Here is a 16,920-nt window from a genome sequence, read left to right on the forward strand (position 1 = left end):
TACTATATGGCAATGAGGAAGAATGAAATATGGCCATTTGTAGCAAAGTGGATGGACCTTGAGGGTGTCATGCTAAGCAAAATAAGTCTGGCAGAAGATAGATACCATATGTTTGCATTCATAGGTCTAACAGGAGAGACCTGGCAGGGGACCATGGGGAGAGGAAGGGGGAAAGATAGCGGGGGAGAGTGAGGGACACAGATCAAGGAAGACTACTGAATACTGAAAATGAACCATGGACTGAATGGGGAGGGGGAGGGAGGGGGTGATGGTCATGGTGCGGGGCACTTGTGGGGAGGAGCACTGGGTGTTATATGGAAACCAATTTGACAATAAACTATTATTAAAAAAATAAAAGAAATTAAAAAAATTAAAAAAATACAGAACAGAGGCATAAAAAATGAACTTGCAAAGAAAGTGTATTCTGATGTTTTAGGATGGATTGTTCTGAATATATCTGTTAAATACATCTAGTCCAGTGTATCATTCAAAGCCATTGTACCCTTCTTTGATTTGCTGTTTAGATAACCTGTCCACTGATGTAAGTGGGGTATGAAATTCCCCAACTATCATTGTATCATCACCAATTAGTTCCCCTATGTTTGTTATTAACTCTTTTATATATTTGGGTGCTCCCATTTGGGGTGCATAAATACTTACAGTTGTTATAATTTCTTGTTGGACTCCCCCCCTTTATGATTATATGGTGCCCTTCTTTGTCTTTTGCTACAGTCTTTAAAGTTTATTTTTTCTAATATATGGATTGCTATTCTGGCTTTCTTTTGACATCCATTTCTATGATAGATGCTTCTCCATCCCCTGACTTTCAGTCTGCAGGTGTCTTTAGTTCTAAAATGAGTCTCTTGTATTCAGCATGTAGATGGGTCTTGGTTTTTTATCCATTCTGAAACCCCATGTCTTTGGATTGGAGCATTTAGTCTTTACATTCAGAGTAATTACTGAAAGATATGTGTTTGCTGCCATTTTAGTACATGCTTTATGTTTGCTTCTGAAGGCTTTCTCTGATCCTTTCTTGTCTTTCTCTTTTTCATGGTTTGCCATTTTTCTTTAGTGGTATATTTGGATTTCTTGCTCTTTTTTCTTCCCATATTTATTTGTGTTTTTTTATATAGGGTTACCATTAGATTTTCATAAAACCTCTTCTGCATAAAACAGTCTATATTAAGTTGATGGTCATTTAAGTTTGAATTTTTTTAATGTTTATTCATCTTTTTTGAGAGACAGAGAGAGACAGAGTGCTAGCAGGGAGGCGCAGCGAGAGAGAAGGAGATATGGAATCCGAAGTAGGCTCCAGGCTCTGTGCTGTCAGCACAGAGCTCAATGTGGGCCTCGAACCCACAAAGCATGAGATCATGACCTGAGCAAAATTTTGATGCGTAACTGACGGAGCCACCCAGATACCCCAAGTTGATGGTCTTTTAAGTTTGAACCCATTCTTTACTCTTCTCCTCCCCATGTTTTAGGTATATAATGTCATATTTTACATCTTTTTATTTTGTTAGTGATATCCTTGAGTGATATTTAACAAAAAAATATTCATTTTTGCTGCCTTCGTGTTTCTCCTACCTTCATACTTCCACTTTTGGTCTTTCATTTCACTTAAAGATCCCCTTTAATATTTCTTGCAAAGCTGTTTTAATGGCCATGAACTCCTTAAGTTTTGTTTGTCTGAGATACTCTTCATCTCTGTCTATTCTAGAGGAGAGCCTTGCTGGATAGAGTATTCTTGGCTGTAGATTTTTCTTTTCAGCACTTTGAATATATCATGCCACTTCCTTCTGGCTTGGAAGGTTTCTGCTGAAACATGCCTTGATAACCTTATGGTGTTTCCCTTGTATGTAACTGTTTTCTTTTGTCTTGCTGCTTTATTTTTTCCCCCTTATCAGTATATTCTTTTATTTTAATTATAATAGGGCTTGCTATGGATATTCTTTTTTGATTTTGTTGGAAGTTCTCTGTGCCTCCTGGATCTGGATATCTGTTTCCTTCTCCAGATTAGGGAATTTTTAGGTATTAAATATCTAATCAAATGAATTTTCTCTCCCTTTTTCTCTCCCTTCTTCTCTCCCTTCTTCTACTGCGACTCCTATAATGAACGTTATTAAGTTTGATGGAGTCACTGAATATCCTAAATCTATTCTTGTTTTGCATAATTATCTTTTTCCAGCTTGATTAATTTCCATTACTGTATCTTTTAGGTCATTAATTTGTTCCTCTGCTTCTTCCATCCTGCTGTTTATTCCATCAAGGGTGTTTCTCATTTTGTTTATTTAGACCTTTATCTCTGCTAAGTTTTTCCTTATGTTAAGTGTCTCACTGATACTTTCCACTGTTTTCTTAAGTCCAGGATCTTTGTCATCATTACTTTAAATTTTCTATCAGGCGTGTTACTTATATCTGTTTCATTTAGATCTCTGGCCGTCCCGTGTCCTGTTCTTTCATTTGGGACAAATGCCTCTGTCTTTTCATTTTGTCTATTTCTCTGTGTTAGGAAAGGCAGCTAAGTCTCTTCTTAAGTATAATGGTCTTATTATGAACAAGAGATCTTGTAGTGCCCTGAAGTGTAGTGTCCCCTGTTCCCCAGTGTGGTAGGTCCTCCTTTGTGAGAAGGAGTCCTGGGGAGATGACAAGCGAGATGCAATGACCATTCCCAAAGGCTGATAGCCAATTGAAACAGGGACGTTCCCAAACACCAGGAATGGGAACGTGACTAAGGGACATTTCTTAACGGAAACGTAAATGGTCCCAGAAAGCACGGTCACTGTGAACGTCCCCAAAAGACATGGAGATGGACCAAGAGCTGAGGGCTAATGGCAAACTTTATTAAGAACAGCATCTTATTTTATACCCTCCTTAGAGCATAGTAAATGTTTAGTCAGCAATAAATGTTTAACCAGAACAATAGATACAGATAAAGAAAGAGCAGAACAGGAACAGCTTGCAACTGTATGTGGGTATAGCTCCGGTGCCGTGGCTTCTTGACACACTTTGCTGATGACCAGGAAGGCTCTGTCCTGCACGTCCTCCTGGGATTTCATCAAGTCCCATGTTCCCAGCGTTCTGGGAACAGAAGTCTGATAAGGACAATTCATACACAAGGACAGTGCTGAGAACAGAGGTCCAATAAGGACAGTTTGTCCTGTTTCCCAACATCCCAGGGCCTGGTTCTTTGGGGGAGTGTTTCCAATGTGTGCTGCATGTGCTCTACTATTGTACCCTGGCTACTTTATCCTTCAGGCTAGTAGTCTAATGCCGCTCTCTTTGCCTGTTATGGGCAGTGTTTGGTCCCTGGACTGAATGTGGTGAGTTCTTTTCTAGGTGTGCTCTTGTCTGCTTGTGAAATGAGACCTGTTGCCACCACAAACCATGGTTTTGCAAAACTGCCACATTGGGAGGCGCAGTGTAAGCAGGGTTTTGGGCTGGTCTTCTGGGGGGGGGGAGCTCCTACAAGTGTGACTGGGAAGGGCAGTTCCACCAATGTAATTGGGCAGGACTTGGTGTAAGCACGTTAAGAACCTGTGTCACTGCTGCTGTGCTGTTTTCCACAGTTGACCCTGTACTTGCTAAGGGGTAGGGGAGAGAAATGGCACAGGCCACTTCCTTTCTTCTCAGAGGGGTCACTCTGTGAATGCTGGCTTTCTGGGGGCACACTCTGAGATGAGCAAGTAACCTTCCCACTGTGTGCTCTAGGCACTCCTTAAATTGCTGTTTCCAGGCTGTTTTTCCCAGGGCTGTTTGCAATGTTTTAATTCCTAGAACAAACAGTCCCAATGCCCTCTGGGCTCTCCCCGAGCCACTAACCTTTAGAACTCCAGGTTTTAAGCCTGAAGGATTGCAAGAATTCAAGGTTCAGTGCCTCTTACTTTCCAAGCCAGTTGCTATGGGGAATCATCATCCATGTCCTTTCCCGTGTGCTAGTCTATTTCTTGCCTTTCTCTACAACGGTAACTCTCAACCCCACTGCAGCAACCATTATCTGTTTTTCTTCTAAACTGTGTCTCTGTACATCCTGCCTTCTTCAGTGTAGCCTGTACTCTACCTTTAGTTGTGGAGTTTGTTCTGCCAATCTTCAAGTCAGTTTCTAGGGTATTTACAATGATTTGATTGTTATCTAATTGTATTCGTGGGATGAAGCAAGCATAGGGTCATCCTATTCTGCTGTCATCTTTCTGCTCTCTAATGCGTCTGAGCTTAACTTTTCTCATCTTGAAAATGAGGAGAATGATATAATGCCCTTCACGTGGATCAAATATCACACTTTCACTACCCTAGTTTCCTCATCTATGAAACAGATTCACACAGTTGTTGATGAAGGTTTAAAGAGTGAATACATGCAAAGCGATTAGAACAACGCTGGCACACTATACTCAGTTAATAATAAAAATGCTATAATTTGAGGGTTTTAATACTATTTCTGCCCCAACATTAGGCAAATCATATACTCTTTGACCCTCAGTTTCCATATCTACAAATAGGAGAAACAAATAATACCTACCAAAGAGATGATAAAATAAATGATGTGAAAGTGTTCTTTGGAGTAAAAATTTTGTTTAAACTGTAAAGAATTGTTGGGGCGCCTGGGTGGCTTAGTCGGTTAAGCATCCGGCTTCGGCTCAGGTCGTGATCTCGCGTTCGTGGGTTCGGGCTCTGTGCTAACAGCTAGCTCAGAGCCTGAAGCCTGTTTCAGAGTCTGTGTCTCCCTCTCTCTCTGACCCTCCCATGCTTGCGCTGTCTCTCTCTGTCTCTCAAAAATAAATAAAAGCATTAAAAAATGAGAAGAATTGTTTACAGTAGAAAAAGTTAGGGGGCATGCTAAATGGAGATTCTACCTATTCAAGCATTCTGAATAGGCCTATTTCTCATCAGGTTCCATTCAGAGATTGTGTGTGGAGAAGATATTTCATCTCTGCTAGATTTAGTTTCCCGAACTTTAAAGTACAAACACAGTTGTGATATTTACATGAATTCATGTGTGTGAGGGTGTTTTGAAAATGCAAAACACCAAACAAATGTGAGGAATTATTATTGTATTAAAATAATAAAGGCTATCATTAATTGAAAGCTTGCTATGTGAAAGACCATACCAAGTGCTTTACATAGACTAAATAATTTCATCCTCATTATAGTACCAATAACCACGTACTATTATCACTGAAGTTTCACAGATAAGGTATCATGGCTAATTTTATGTGTCAATGTGACTGGACCACCATGCTCAGATATTTGGTCAAACATTATTCTGAATATTTCTGTAAAGGTATTTTTGATGAAATTAACACTTAAATCAGTGGACTTCGAATAAACCAGATTATATTCCTTAATGTGGGTGGGGCTAATCTAACTGATTGAAGGTTTTAATAGAACAAAGATTGACCTCCCCTGAGCAAGAAGGAATTCTGCCAGCAGACTGCCTTTGGACACAGACTGCAACTCTTTCCAGCTTGCTGGCTGACCCTGCACATTTTGGACTTGTACCTCTATATTCACATACACAAATTCCTTAAAACCTCTCTCCATCTCACTCTACACAAACACATACACATACACCTGTTGCTACTGTTTCTCTGGAGGACCCTGACTAATACATCAGGTAAATCCCTTGCCCAGAACTACATAGCTAGTCAGTAGTAGAGCCACAAACCTAAGAATCATTTTCCTTTGTTTCCACCTTATTCTACACCTCTTTCAATCAATCCAACAGCAATAAGCATTGACTCTGTCTCCACAATTGATGTTAAATCTTCCCTCTTCTTCCTAACCTCAGTGACGTTATTTCTGCAGCAGCCTCCTAATTGGGCTTGCCATCTCCATTTTCATCCTCCTCAATCCATTCTCTATAGAGTCTGTGAAGGGCGACTTCTCAGATTAATAAGCCAATCCCATCATTCCACTGTTTCAAATGTATCCTACTGTACTTAGAATGAATAGCGCATGCCAGTGTCCAGCACTGTCATGTACACTGTGAGCATATTAACTCAATCATCACAATAACACTATGGGTAGTACCATTATTATCCCCATTTATGACATTGCATAACTGAGGCACAGAAAGTTTAGGTAACATGTTTATGATCACAAAAATAGGAAGCAGCAGAGTCAGAATTGAACCTGAGCAGTCTAGTTCCAGAGTGTGTGTTATTAACCACTGAACCATACTGCTTTTGAGGATACTTGATGCACACCCTCCCTAGGCCTACAAGTCCCTCTGTGAGCTGGTCCCTGCTTGACTCTCTGCCTTCCTATCATGCCACTTGCCCTCCTTTCCTTGTGCTCCAGTCATACTGGCCTTCTTTCTATCCCTCAAACACAACAAACTATTTCAACCTCAAGGAGTATGCACATGCAATTCATGCTGCCTCCCCTAAATTCTTCACAAACTTCACTCTCTCTTTCTTTATTCTTGTTTATTTTTTACTGTACCAACATTATTAGGATCTTTCCCCAAATTTCTACACAGCTGATTCAACTTAATGTCACTTCCCTGGGTATGCCAGGAAGGTCCTATGACAAAATGTTTCTTCATCATAGTAGGGCATCTCAGACCTAGCTGAATGCATTTGTTCCCCCCACCCCCATTGCCTGATTTCCATTAGTGAACAGTTTAATCACTTGCAGAACTAGTCCTGCTCTAACACACACTTACACCAAAAATAGCATGATGAAAAAACTTCAAAGCAATGTGCTCCTAAGAAGCTCCTCTCATTATGTCATGTGTTTGAGAGTCTTTCTCAGTCTCTTCTCAAACAGGAAGACTTTGGCTTGGGTGGGAGGATTTGTTCCTTGTGAATGAAATTCTTATTACATCTCTCAGAGAAAAGTTAGGCCTGGTCTTCTGAGGTCTGAATTAAGGATAGATGAGAATATCATATTCGGCCCACCCATGTGTGTACCACTCTATCCTGTCAGGAATAATAATTACTCCCTGTATGGGTAAAGAATAGCAGAGTTCACACAGCCCTTTCTTGTCTACTCACTCATGTGATTCTCACAGCAGATGCAAAAGATCAATGAGTCTATGTGATGGTTAATTTTATGTATCAACTTCTCAGGGCCACAGGGTGCCCAGACATTTGGTCAAACATTATTCTGGGTGTTTCTGTGAGGGTGTTTTCAGATGAAATTAACATTTGAATCCATAGATTGAGTAAAGCAGAGTGTCCTCTCCAATGTGGGTGGGTCCTATCCAATCAATTGAAGACATGAATAAAACAAAAAGGCTGAGTAAGATGGAACTCCTCCTGCCTGACAGCTTGTGCTGGGAAACCGTGTGTGTGTGTGTGTGTGTGTGTGTGTGTGTGTGTGTGTGTTGCCTCCAGTTATCATATGCAACCTTTTCCATGCTCTTACCTCTCCCTCTGTGCCACGAAGGTAACCATCCACCACTCAGTCTTACTGTCCCCTTGCCCTATCTAACAAGGCAAAGCCTCTAAGCCTGGCGTTCAAGGTCTTTCTTAATGTGTCCTCAGTTCATCTGGCCATAATTACTGGATCCAACCACACCAGAGCACTCAGTTTATTTCCAGAATATATCATTTATTTCATGCCTCAATTCTTTGTGTAATGTTGTTCCCGGTGCTGGGAACATTTCTTGCTTCACCAACCATGCGTATTCTACATAGCAAGCCAATTCTGTCATCTGAAGGGCTTGACAGTACAGCTTAAATACTGTCTATTCTAGAAAACCCTGCCCAATCCTTTGAATCCCTTCAACCATGTTCTTACTCCCCTGTCACCATTTTTGTACAACTTATAGAATTTTATCCAGGCTGACTTATGGCTCCCCTACTGAATTATATGTTCCTGAAGGCATAAACCACATCTCTTCTCGACTATCCCACACCTCAGCCTGACATAGTGTCCTGGAAAGAGTAGCTGCTTGATAAACATCCATTTTCTTAAATGATGTTTTAAAATCCATTGCAGCATTCTTTATCAGGCAAATGATTGGAGACAAACTAATTGGCCATCAGTAAAGGACCCAACATGGATGGCTACCCTGTGTAGCCATACAAAAGGAGGCACATCTGGATGTACTGATATGAAATAATCTTCAGGAATATTGTTAATTGAAAAAAAAGACTCAAACAAAGAACGGTTGAATATGCTACTAACTGTAGAAAGAAAAGAAAGTGTCTGTGTCTGTGTGTGTGTGTGTGTGTGTGTGTGTGTACATAAGTAAAAGCTTGTAAAGTCATAGAATATGTCTATACAAACACTTAAGAAACATATTACCATGGGTATCTCTAGGCAATATGACTGAGGACCAGGGGAAGGAGAAAGACATTAAGACTTAATTTTTACCTTAATCCCTTCTCTGCTCTTTGAATTTTGCACCAAATGCCTATATTACCTATTCAGAATAAATAAATTTTGTCATGTCCCTATTACATGGGAGAGGGAACATATTGAGATGTTATTAAGCATTGACATAAATTCTTTTTCAGATTACCTAGAAAGGACCCTAAGGAATGTAATATGATTAGTTGGCAATTGTAAACAAATGAAGCTATGGTTCTGAGCCAACTGGGATGGGCTCTAGCTCTGAAGAGAATATAAAAATAAAAACAATAAACCTTTATATAGCTTTACTCTGCCCCAGGTATTGTTCAAAGTACCTTACATGCATTCACTCATTTAATCCTCACAACACTATCAAATAGGTAGGTACTAGTATCTTCCCAAATTTAAAAATAAGGGCCCCGAGGAGATAAATAGGCTGCCCAAGACCACACAAACAATAAGTGGCCACAGCAAGTATTTGAATGCAGGGAATCTGATTCCAGGGTCTTCACTTCTAAACATTACACTATGCCCCTAACACCAACATGGAGTGATGAAAGCTAGAGAACTCTACTGTATCACCAGCACCCAGCAGTTTATAAATAATCAATAAATATATTGGATAAATGTGTGGATGGATGGATGGACAAATAAATGGATATGAACATGGGTGAGTAAATCAGTGAGGGGATGAAGGATGGATAGAGGGATGAGGGGGTGAGTGGGTTGTAGCTGGATGGGTGGACTGTGGAAACAGTAAGGTTTTTTTTATATTATTCAAATAGTTTATTATATACCATATAACATAAAGTTCTTCAAGTGTGGGATTTACATGTATTTCTTTTTTTAAATAATAGTTTATTGTCACCCGGCTAGCTCAGTCGGTAGAGTATGAGACTCTTAAATAATAGTTTATTGTCAAACTGGTTTCCATATAACACCCAGTGCTTCTCCCCATAAGTTCCCCCCTCCATGACCGTCACCCCCTTCCCCCTCCCCTCCCCCTTCAGCCCTCAGTTAAGTTTCAGTATTCAATAGTCTCTCATGATTTGTGTCCCTTTCTCTCCCCAACTCTCTTTCCCCCTTCCCTTCCCTATGATGCTCTGTTAGGTTTCTCCTGTTAGACCTATGAGTGCAAATATATGGTATCTGTCCTTCTCCACCTGACTTATTTCGCTTAGCATGACACCCTCGAGGTCCATCCACTTTGCTACAAATGGCCATATTTCATTCTTTCTCATTGCCATGTAGTACTCCATTGTATATATATATACCACATCTTCTTGATCCATGTTCATAGTGGCACTTTCTACAATAGCCAAATCATGGAAAGAGCCTAAATGTCCATCACCTGATGAAACAGTATGGTTTTTAAAATCAGATCTTGATTTGAAATCTGATGCTGTCATTCATTTGTCCTTGAGCAAGATACTTAAATTTTCTATCCCTGTTTCTAAGCTGGACCAGGCTATGAACTCTGAGAGGGCAGGGATATTTTTCTGCTTTTTTGCCCCCAGGTTGTACTGTACTGCTGTATCCCCAATGACTAGAAGAGTACCTGTAACACAGTAGGTGCTCAGCAAATATTTTTTACATGAACTTATTAACTAACAAATGTGGATATTAAAAACCCATTTTGTAGGGGTTAATGTGAGGACTAATTGAGATAACATTTAGTTACCTGGAATATAATAGGTAAGCTTCCCTTCCCTTGCCCCCCTGCTAATGGTAAGCATACTTAACTGGGAATTGAGATATGTGTATTCTTTTCCCAATTATTGAGTAGCTGTATGGTCTTGGGTCAACCACCCTCCTTCTTTGAGACTCAACTTTCGCAATCTATAAAATGAGTGGTATTGAACATTTTGTGTAGGAGGTAGGGGAGAATACAGGGCAAACAGAACCCTTTTCCAAAATCTTAGGCAACAATCCAACATATAAAGCAAAAACCAAGTGTTCTTGACAGGTCAAAGGTGGGAGACTCAAATTCCTGTCTACTCCTGCCGACCTCCTTCCTTTGAGGCACTGCCATAGTAACTTTAGGGCAATGAGGTAGGGGTCTGAAAACCTTTTATGTAAATGGTCAAATAGTAAATGCTTTAGGCTTTGTATGCTATATGGACTCTGTTACAACTGCTCAACTCTGCCTTTGTATCATAAAGGCAGAATGGCTGTGTTCCAATAAAACTTAATATATGGACACTAAAATTTTAATTTCATATACATTTTCAAATAATTTCATATATGTGTCACAATATATTCTTTTTATTCAATTTTTTCCAGCCATTTAAAAATATAAAAATCATTCTTAGCTTGTTGGGTGGACTTGACCAGCAGACTGTGATTTGCTGACCTCTGATTTAAGGAGTTGGACTAAATTATCCCTAGTGTCCTTCAACTTGGATATTACAGCTGATGCAACCCAGAAGCAACATGATCATTAGAAAGAATAAAGCCTGAAACATGAAATTCAAGAAAGTAGGGTGGACTGGGTCTGCTCTAGCTTAGGAGAATACTTAAAAAAAAAAGGAGAGAATGGTCAAATTGTGTTCCCATCTTTCATTTCACCAGGGTGAACTGCATTTTGACATACATGGTAGTTCTTCTACTATCAGAACTTTAACTGTCACGAATGCCTCCCAATCCTCTGAGCTTGATATGTAGATCACCAACTGACTGTTGGATATATCCCGTATAAGGCTGTCCAACCATCTCAGACTCAACATAGCCCAGACTGTACTTGTCGTCATACCTCTCCAACCCTTCCCTAAACACTGGTCCTCATTTTGCATTCCTCATTTCTGTGAAGGATATAACTATTCATTTGGTCTCACAAAAAGACTATGTTACTGGGAGGAGGCAAGGCAGGACTAGAGTATGTCAAGTCTTGACCAAATTGATGGCAGTATTTTTACTATTGGCCCCATCAGCCTATGGCTCATAATCCAAAGCCAAATTCAAGTTTTGAGATTATGCATTTTTACACTGTAAATCATACATGTGAATTAACTGTGACAATGACTTCAGGTTGTCTCCCCACAGTCCATTCTCCTCTTTTTCATTTGTATCAGAAACCTTGCCCCTGATTGTTGGCTGTGCACATTGTCTCCCAGTTTACATGACTACTTTCCCAAGTTTCCCTTGCAACTTGAAGCATCCATGAGACTCAGTTCTGACCAATGAGATATAAGTAGAAATATTAAATAAGGCCCCTAGAAATATTTCTTTGAATAAGATAGCCACATTCTTTTCCTCTTCTTTTTAACCTTCCTGTTGCCTAGACAGTAGATGTTAATAGATGTTCTGGAGATTCTCCACCCATCTTGGACCATTAAGTAACTTCAACAATGAAAGCCAAAAGGGATGGTGGAGCAGAGATGTTCTTAAAAGTTTCCTGAAGATACCCTACTGGCCCTGGGATGCTTATCTCCTGACTTCATTTTTTTCTAAGTGGGCTCCACAGACAAAGTGGGGCTTGAATTCACAACCCAGAGATCAAGAGTCAGTCACATGCTCTACCAAATGAGCCACCAGGTGACTCTCCCCTGACTTCTTTCATGTGAAATAAAACCTGTGTGTTTTAAGCCAGTATGAATAGATCTCTATTATTCATAACAGAATCAGATCAACCATTACACTTACCAATTAGCCATTCCATCTTGCATATGCAGAGATTTCCACCAACTCCAATGTTGTGGCTTTTACAAAGGTCACATAAAATTTAGCATAGAATTTAATTCATAATTTCATTTTCTTCTCCAAAGTACAGGCAAACCAAGAGTGGGGCAATAGAAGTTGATAACCCTTAGTGCAGGCAATGAAGGAGTGCACTATCTATAGAGAGTTTTCTTAAAGACTAGAAAGTCAAAGTGTTTTTGTTTTTGTTGTTGTTATCACTACGAACCAGCAATGTTAAACAATGTAGGTAATAAAATACTCTTCCCTGAAAAAAACCTTTTTTGGTCAAAATTCTAAACAATTGTTGTTACTACTGAGTTTTAAATAAGAATCTTTATTACTTATCCTTTAATAAAATTGTATTCTATATAGAAGTTGATTCAGTTGTCCCCCCTTATACACAGACTTTACATGTGTTCCTTCAGTTCATTTTACTTGCAAAGCTTTAGAATCACTCAAGGTAGCTTTGGGTGCATTTCCTGTCCACAGTATCTCTGGTACTGTATGTTTCATCATTTAAATAGTAGGTTCAAAGTAAACAATGATGGCACAGGGATTATAAAGTCAAAGAAAAAGAATGTAAGTCACTTCAATTCTGTCATTGTATTTGACCAATTGGAGTTTTTATTTAAGCTTAAAATTTCAAACTGAAGTTTATTCCCCTTTTTTTATTGCTGATTAAAAATTGAAAATAAAACAATAAAATGATTATTAGTCTGATCACTACATGATTATTATTGAAAATAATTTTGTCATGTAGATTAGGGAGTATTAAAAATGATTTATTCCAGATATCATATATGCTAAGTATACCATATCTCTAAAGTAGTCATAATACAATTAATCTTATTGTCCCAAATCCAAGAAAGCAAGGAACTGGCTCATTGGTAATCCACATAGAACCAACTTTCTATCAGCCCCATCAGAGGCCAGGAGCCCAAAGCAGATCATCTGATAGTTGACTTAGATGTGAAATGTCCTTGCATGCATACACCCATTCTTTGTTCATTCTAGCCCCTCACTCAGCCATCTGAGAATCAGGTGGGTGCTCAAAAAGGAGAGACACAAATTATTTACAAATGATGCTGAGTATAGCACTTTCACCCTTGTCTAAGCCACCATCACCTCTAACCTGGACTATTGTAAGAGCCTCCTAACACCTTTTTCCTTTGCCCCACTATAATTTATTCTGTTAAATCCTAAGTCATATTATGTTCCTTACCTTACAAAAGCTACCAATTTCAATCAGATCAAATGTCCCTGGGACATTGGTTTCCTTGTTGTTCCTTAAACAAATCAGTTGTGTTTCTCTCTCTCTCTCTCTCTCTCTCTCTCTCTCTCTCTCTCTCTCTCTCCCTCTCTCTCTCTCTCTTTCTCTCACTGTCTCTCTCTGGTTGTTTCTTAGGCTTAGAAGCTGCTTCTCTTAAATATCTGCACAGAGCTTGTTCCTTTATTTCCTTCACATCTCTGCTCGAATGTCTCTTAATCAGAGAGGCTCTGAGTCATCTAATATATCATCTATATCATTCTCTTTATCCTCTTATCAGGTTTTCATTTTCTTCTTAGCACTTAGCATCTCCTGACATATTGTGTATTAAGTTGTGTAATTGTTTAGTGAACACCCAACACCCAGAATGTAAGATTCACAAGAATGGGGAATTTGTTTTTGTTCAGTGCTGCCTCCCCAGAACCTAGATCAGTGCCAACTCATAGTAGATACTCTATATATTTTTGGATGAATTAACAACTTCAATAGTACCTATGAAATAAGGTATTTTACACCCACTTTATGGATAACAATACTGAATATGAAAAAAGTTTGACAGTTGGCAATTGTTTCAGAGCTGAGAAGTATAAAATCCAGGACTTCAACCTCAGGCTTGTGACTCCAAGACCAGTATTCTTTCCATTCTGGGAAATTGCTTTACAAACAGAAGTTATAAATAAATATACTAAAGAATTAGCCTTCAGAATTGAACTCAGTTTTTTTTTTTACTCTACTGAGACAGATTTTATTCTGTAAAATCTCGACTGATGTTTTATGTTCAAGGATCTTCATTTACATGTGACACTTGCAATCAGTAACAACAGTCAAATGTTCTAAAAAGAAATCTCACTGTTATAAAAAGCCTTATATAAATTCCAAACACTTTGCAAATAAAAGAACATGGAGTAAATACCTTTTGACTGGCCACATTATAAAATGGTGGTTAAACAAATACTCCTTTTTTTTCATAATGACCCATTAGTCACATTTTATCCCACATTTAATTCTAGGAATCTGAGAATCTCAGACCTGGAAGGAATTTTGGTGATAATTAATAGCCCCATTTAATAAGTAAGAAAACTGAGGCCCCAAATATTTATATCAAAACAGTAGCAGGGCCAAAACTAGAGGTTTTCTGCCTCTAGGCTAGAATAGAGTTTCTTGAACTCTGGCAAATGATTAAAAAAGTGCTTTCATCATATGATATTCACCACTTCAGTCCCCTAAAAATACTATAAGATTTTCCTACCAATCAATCTTTAATTCCATAGTCTCCACATGGTATCTGTTATTTGCTCTTTTCTTTCACACACAACTGGCAAAACTTCAGATCTCTCCATTAATTTAATCTGTTGTCAATCTGCATCCCTATACTAAAATATATTTAGAAGAGGAGGGAGGTCTCGCCCAGACTGAGCTACCAAAAATACCAAGGCTGGCATAGATTTTTTTTTCAGGCAAATTTCATGGCATTAGTTCATCCTGAAGAAAATTCTTTCACAAGATAATAACTGTTTGTTCCTTTCTGCCTCTTTCAGCATCATTTGAACAGACAATTCTGGGGAGCAGTGAGGAGGGACAATGACGAAGAAACAGAAGACCCCTGTGCTAGACTCAGCTTTTCCTTCATGGAGCTGTGTGGCCCTGGGCAATTCTCTCCCACTCTCTGGGCTTCAGCTTTCCTGGATGGATGACAAGAACTGAAGGTCTTTTCCTGCTATAACCCTTTCTGGTTTTACAAACACTTGAAACAGCTTTGATGGGACCCCAGGGAAGGAGGGAGGTCTAAGAAGAGTCTCTTAAAGTCCTGGTATATAGGAATACACACTGGATGCCTTTAATAACCACTGAAACAAAATTCTAAGGAAACTCTGAGGGAAGGAGGAGGACAGCTCCTTTAAGTACAGTCCTAGTCCATACCAAATTCCCTCTTCCCTTCCAGAACAGGAGCAAAAAATAGTTAAATATCAGTTTTTGCCCAGCTGCTTCAGGCTACTTTGCTTCAGCTGCGGGTTGTGGCTGGTAGTGCAGAAGTGTGGGCTAGGAGTGCCATCAGCACCTGCAGACCCAACCCACGTGCCCTCCAAGACCCTCTTACCCAAGGCTCTTATCCCCAGGGTCCCTGACCAGACTTGAGCTACCCTTGGCTGAGTCAGAGAGGCATCCAAATGCAGCCACCACTTCCCCTCTGCAAGGGAAATCATTCCAAGGTCTCCAGGTGAAGAAGGGAACACCACAGCATATAATGAATTGTGGGAGGATAATACTAAACATACACACAAGCATACACTCCTGAATGGGGGTGGGGGTAAGGAAGAGCTCTCTTAACTGAATGGGTCTCAGACCCATTTCCAGGATGGAGGTTTCTGCAGCTTTCTCTCCTGTACAAAACCCCAAGTGTTTATAGGATGACCCCAGCCCAAGCAAGCAAGGGCTCCAGGGCTCCCCTATGCAGCTTCCCAGTAAGTCACACCCTGGCCCTCAAGCCCTGAGACTGGCCAGGGTGAGGGGTACAATGCAGCCTGTTTGGCGGACCATGAAGCTCTCCCATACTGCCTTCTCTACAATCTCAGGCTTTTTGACTACCTTCTCCCCCTCAAACCCAAAGCAGCTAACCGGCCTCCCTCGAGCCCCATTGTTCTCAGAGAGATTCTCTTCCACCCCCTTTGCTTCATTAGTCTTTCCGGAGACCCCCCACTCTTATCCCACCCCAATGCGGTGGGAGGAGGAGGGAATTGATAGAAATACGGAGCGGAAGGGAGGGGTCTTTCTTTAGCAGGCGGGTGAGCAAGCGCTCCTAAAATGGCCACAGCAAACTCGCTAGCGTCTCAAGGACGGCAGAGAGGGTGGTGGGCAGAAGCCAGGGGGCTCTCGGCAGGCGACTGGTGAAGGAGCTGGGGGTGGGACTAGGGAACTGAGACTCTGAGAGGGTTAGCCAGGGTTATATGCACTCACCATTCCTGATCCGCCTCTTATCCACTGCATTGTGCCCGCTTAGTCCGGCTTCTCTGAGGCCTGGATAGCTGACGCGGGTTGTCTCAGGCTGGCTGGCTGGGCTGGCAGGGTTGGATCCAGGGAAAGCCCAAGCGCCCCCTCCGCCTCCCCTCCTCCACAACCCTACAGCCCAATCCCCTCGGCCCCGGACCTCCCCTTTAGTCAGATTGTTCCATCCCAGCTGGCAGGCTCTGCCTCTCCACCCTGCAGCTCCAGGGGTGCTCTGCTGGGAAAAGCGTAGGAGGAGGGTCCCAACCGACTGCCTTTGTCCCCTGCCAAGGCTTCAGAACTGGGACGTGGGGTGCAGGGAGAGGATGGGGGTAAATGACTTCCACCCGGAGAAGGCAGCTGCCCCCCACCCCATGCAGTAGTTAGATGTTGCTTATTGCGGGGCTCCCCGGTTGTGCCAATTGTGTCTACTCAGTGTAAAGTCCTCTCCAAAGTTGCCAGAGGTGTTGGGTCATCCTCCGGAATAAAAAGATCTTGCCCCAGCACTCCCTTGCTTTTCTTTTCCCAGGTCTCCCTCTGCATACTTCCCTCTGATTTTCTCTCCTATTGTGTACTTTTTGGGGCCTTTCATTCTCATTACTTTTGATTTCTCAGAACAACCCTGTGAACACAGGCATTAATATCTTCATTTTACAGATAAATGGAGGTTTAGAAGATGGAAGGGACCTATC

The 16,920-nt window shown here is 40.7% G+C and overlaps 1 protein-coding gene across 3 annotated transcripts in view; it reads right to left on the reverse strand.

Moving 5' to 3' along the window:
* The window catches only part of ARHGEF9 (Cdc42 guanine nucleotide exchange factor 9), a 189,713-nt gene extending 173,383 nt beyond the window's left edge, over positions 1-16,330 (reverse strand). For 2 of the 3 annotated variants that reach the window (XM_029930721.1, XM_029930716.1), the window contains exon 1: positions 16,202-16,330. In XM_029930721.1, the coding sequence (XP_029786581.1) occupies positions 16,202-16,231 (30 nt within the window). In that variant the 5' untranslated portion in view covers positions 16,232-16,330. The remainder of the gene's footprint in view (positions 1-16,201) is intronic. The other variant, XM_029930720.1, reaches the window with a different exon arrangement.
* Positions 16,331-16,920: the final 590 nt, after the last annotated feature.

The sequence above is a fragment of the Suricata suricatta genome, chromosome X (genome assembly GCF_006229205.1).
Source record: "Suricata suricatta isolate VVHF042 chromosome X, meerkat_22Aug2017_6uvM2_HiC, whole genome shotgun sequence".
In the NCBI taxonomy this organism is placed as follows: Eukaryota; Metazoa; Chordata; class Mammalia; order Carnivora; family Herpestidae; genus Suricata; species Suricata suricatta.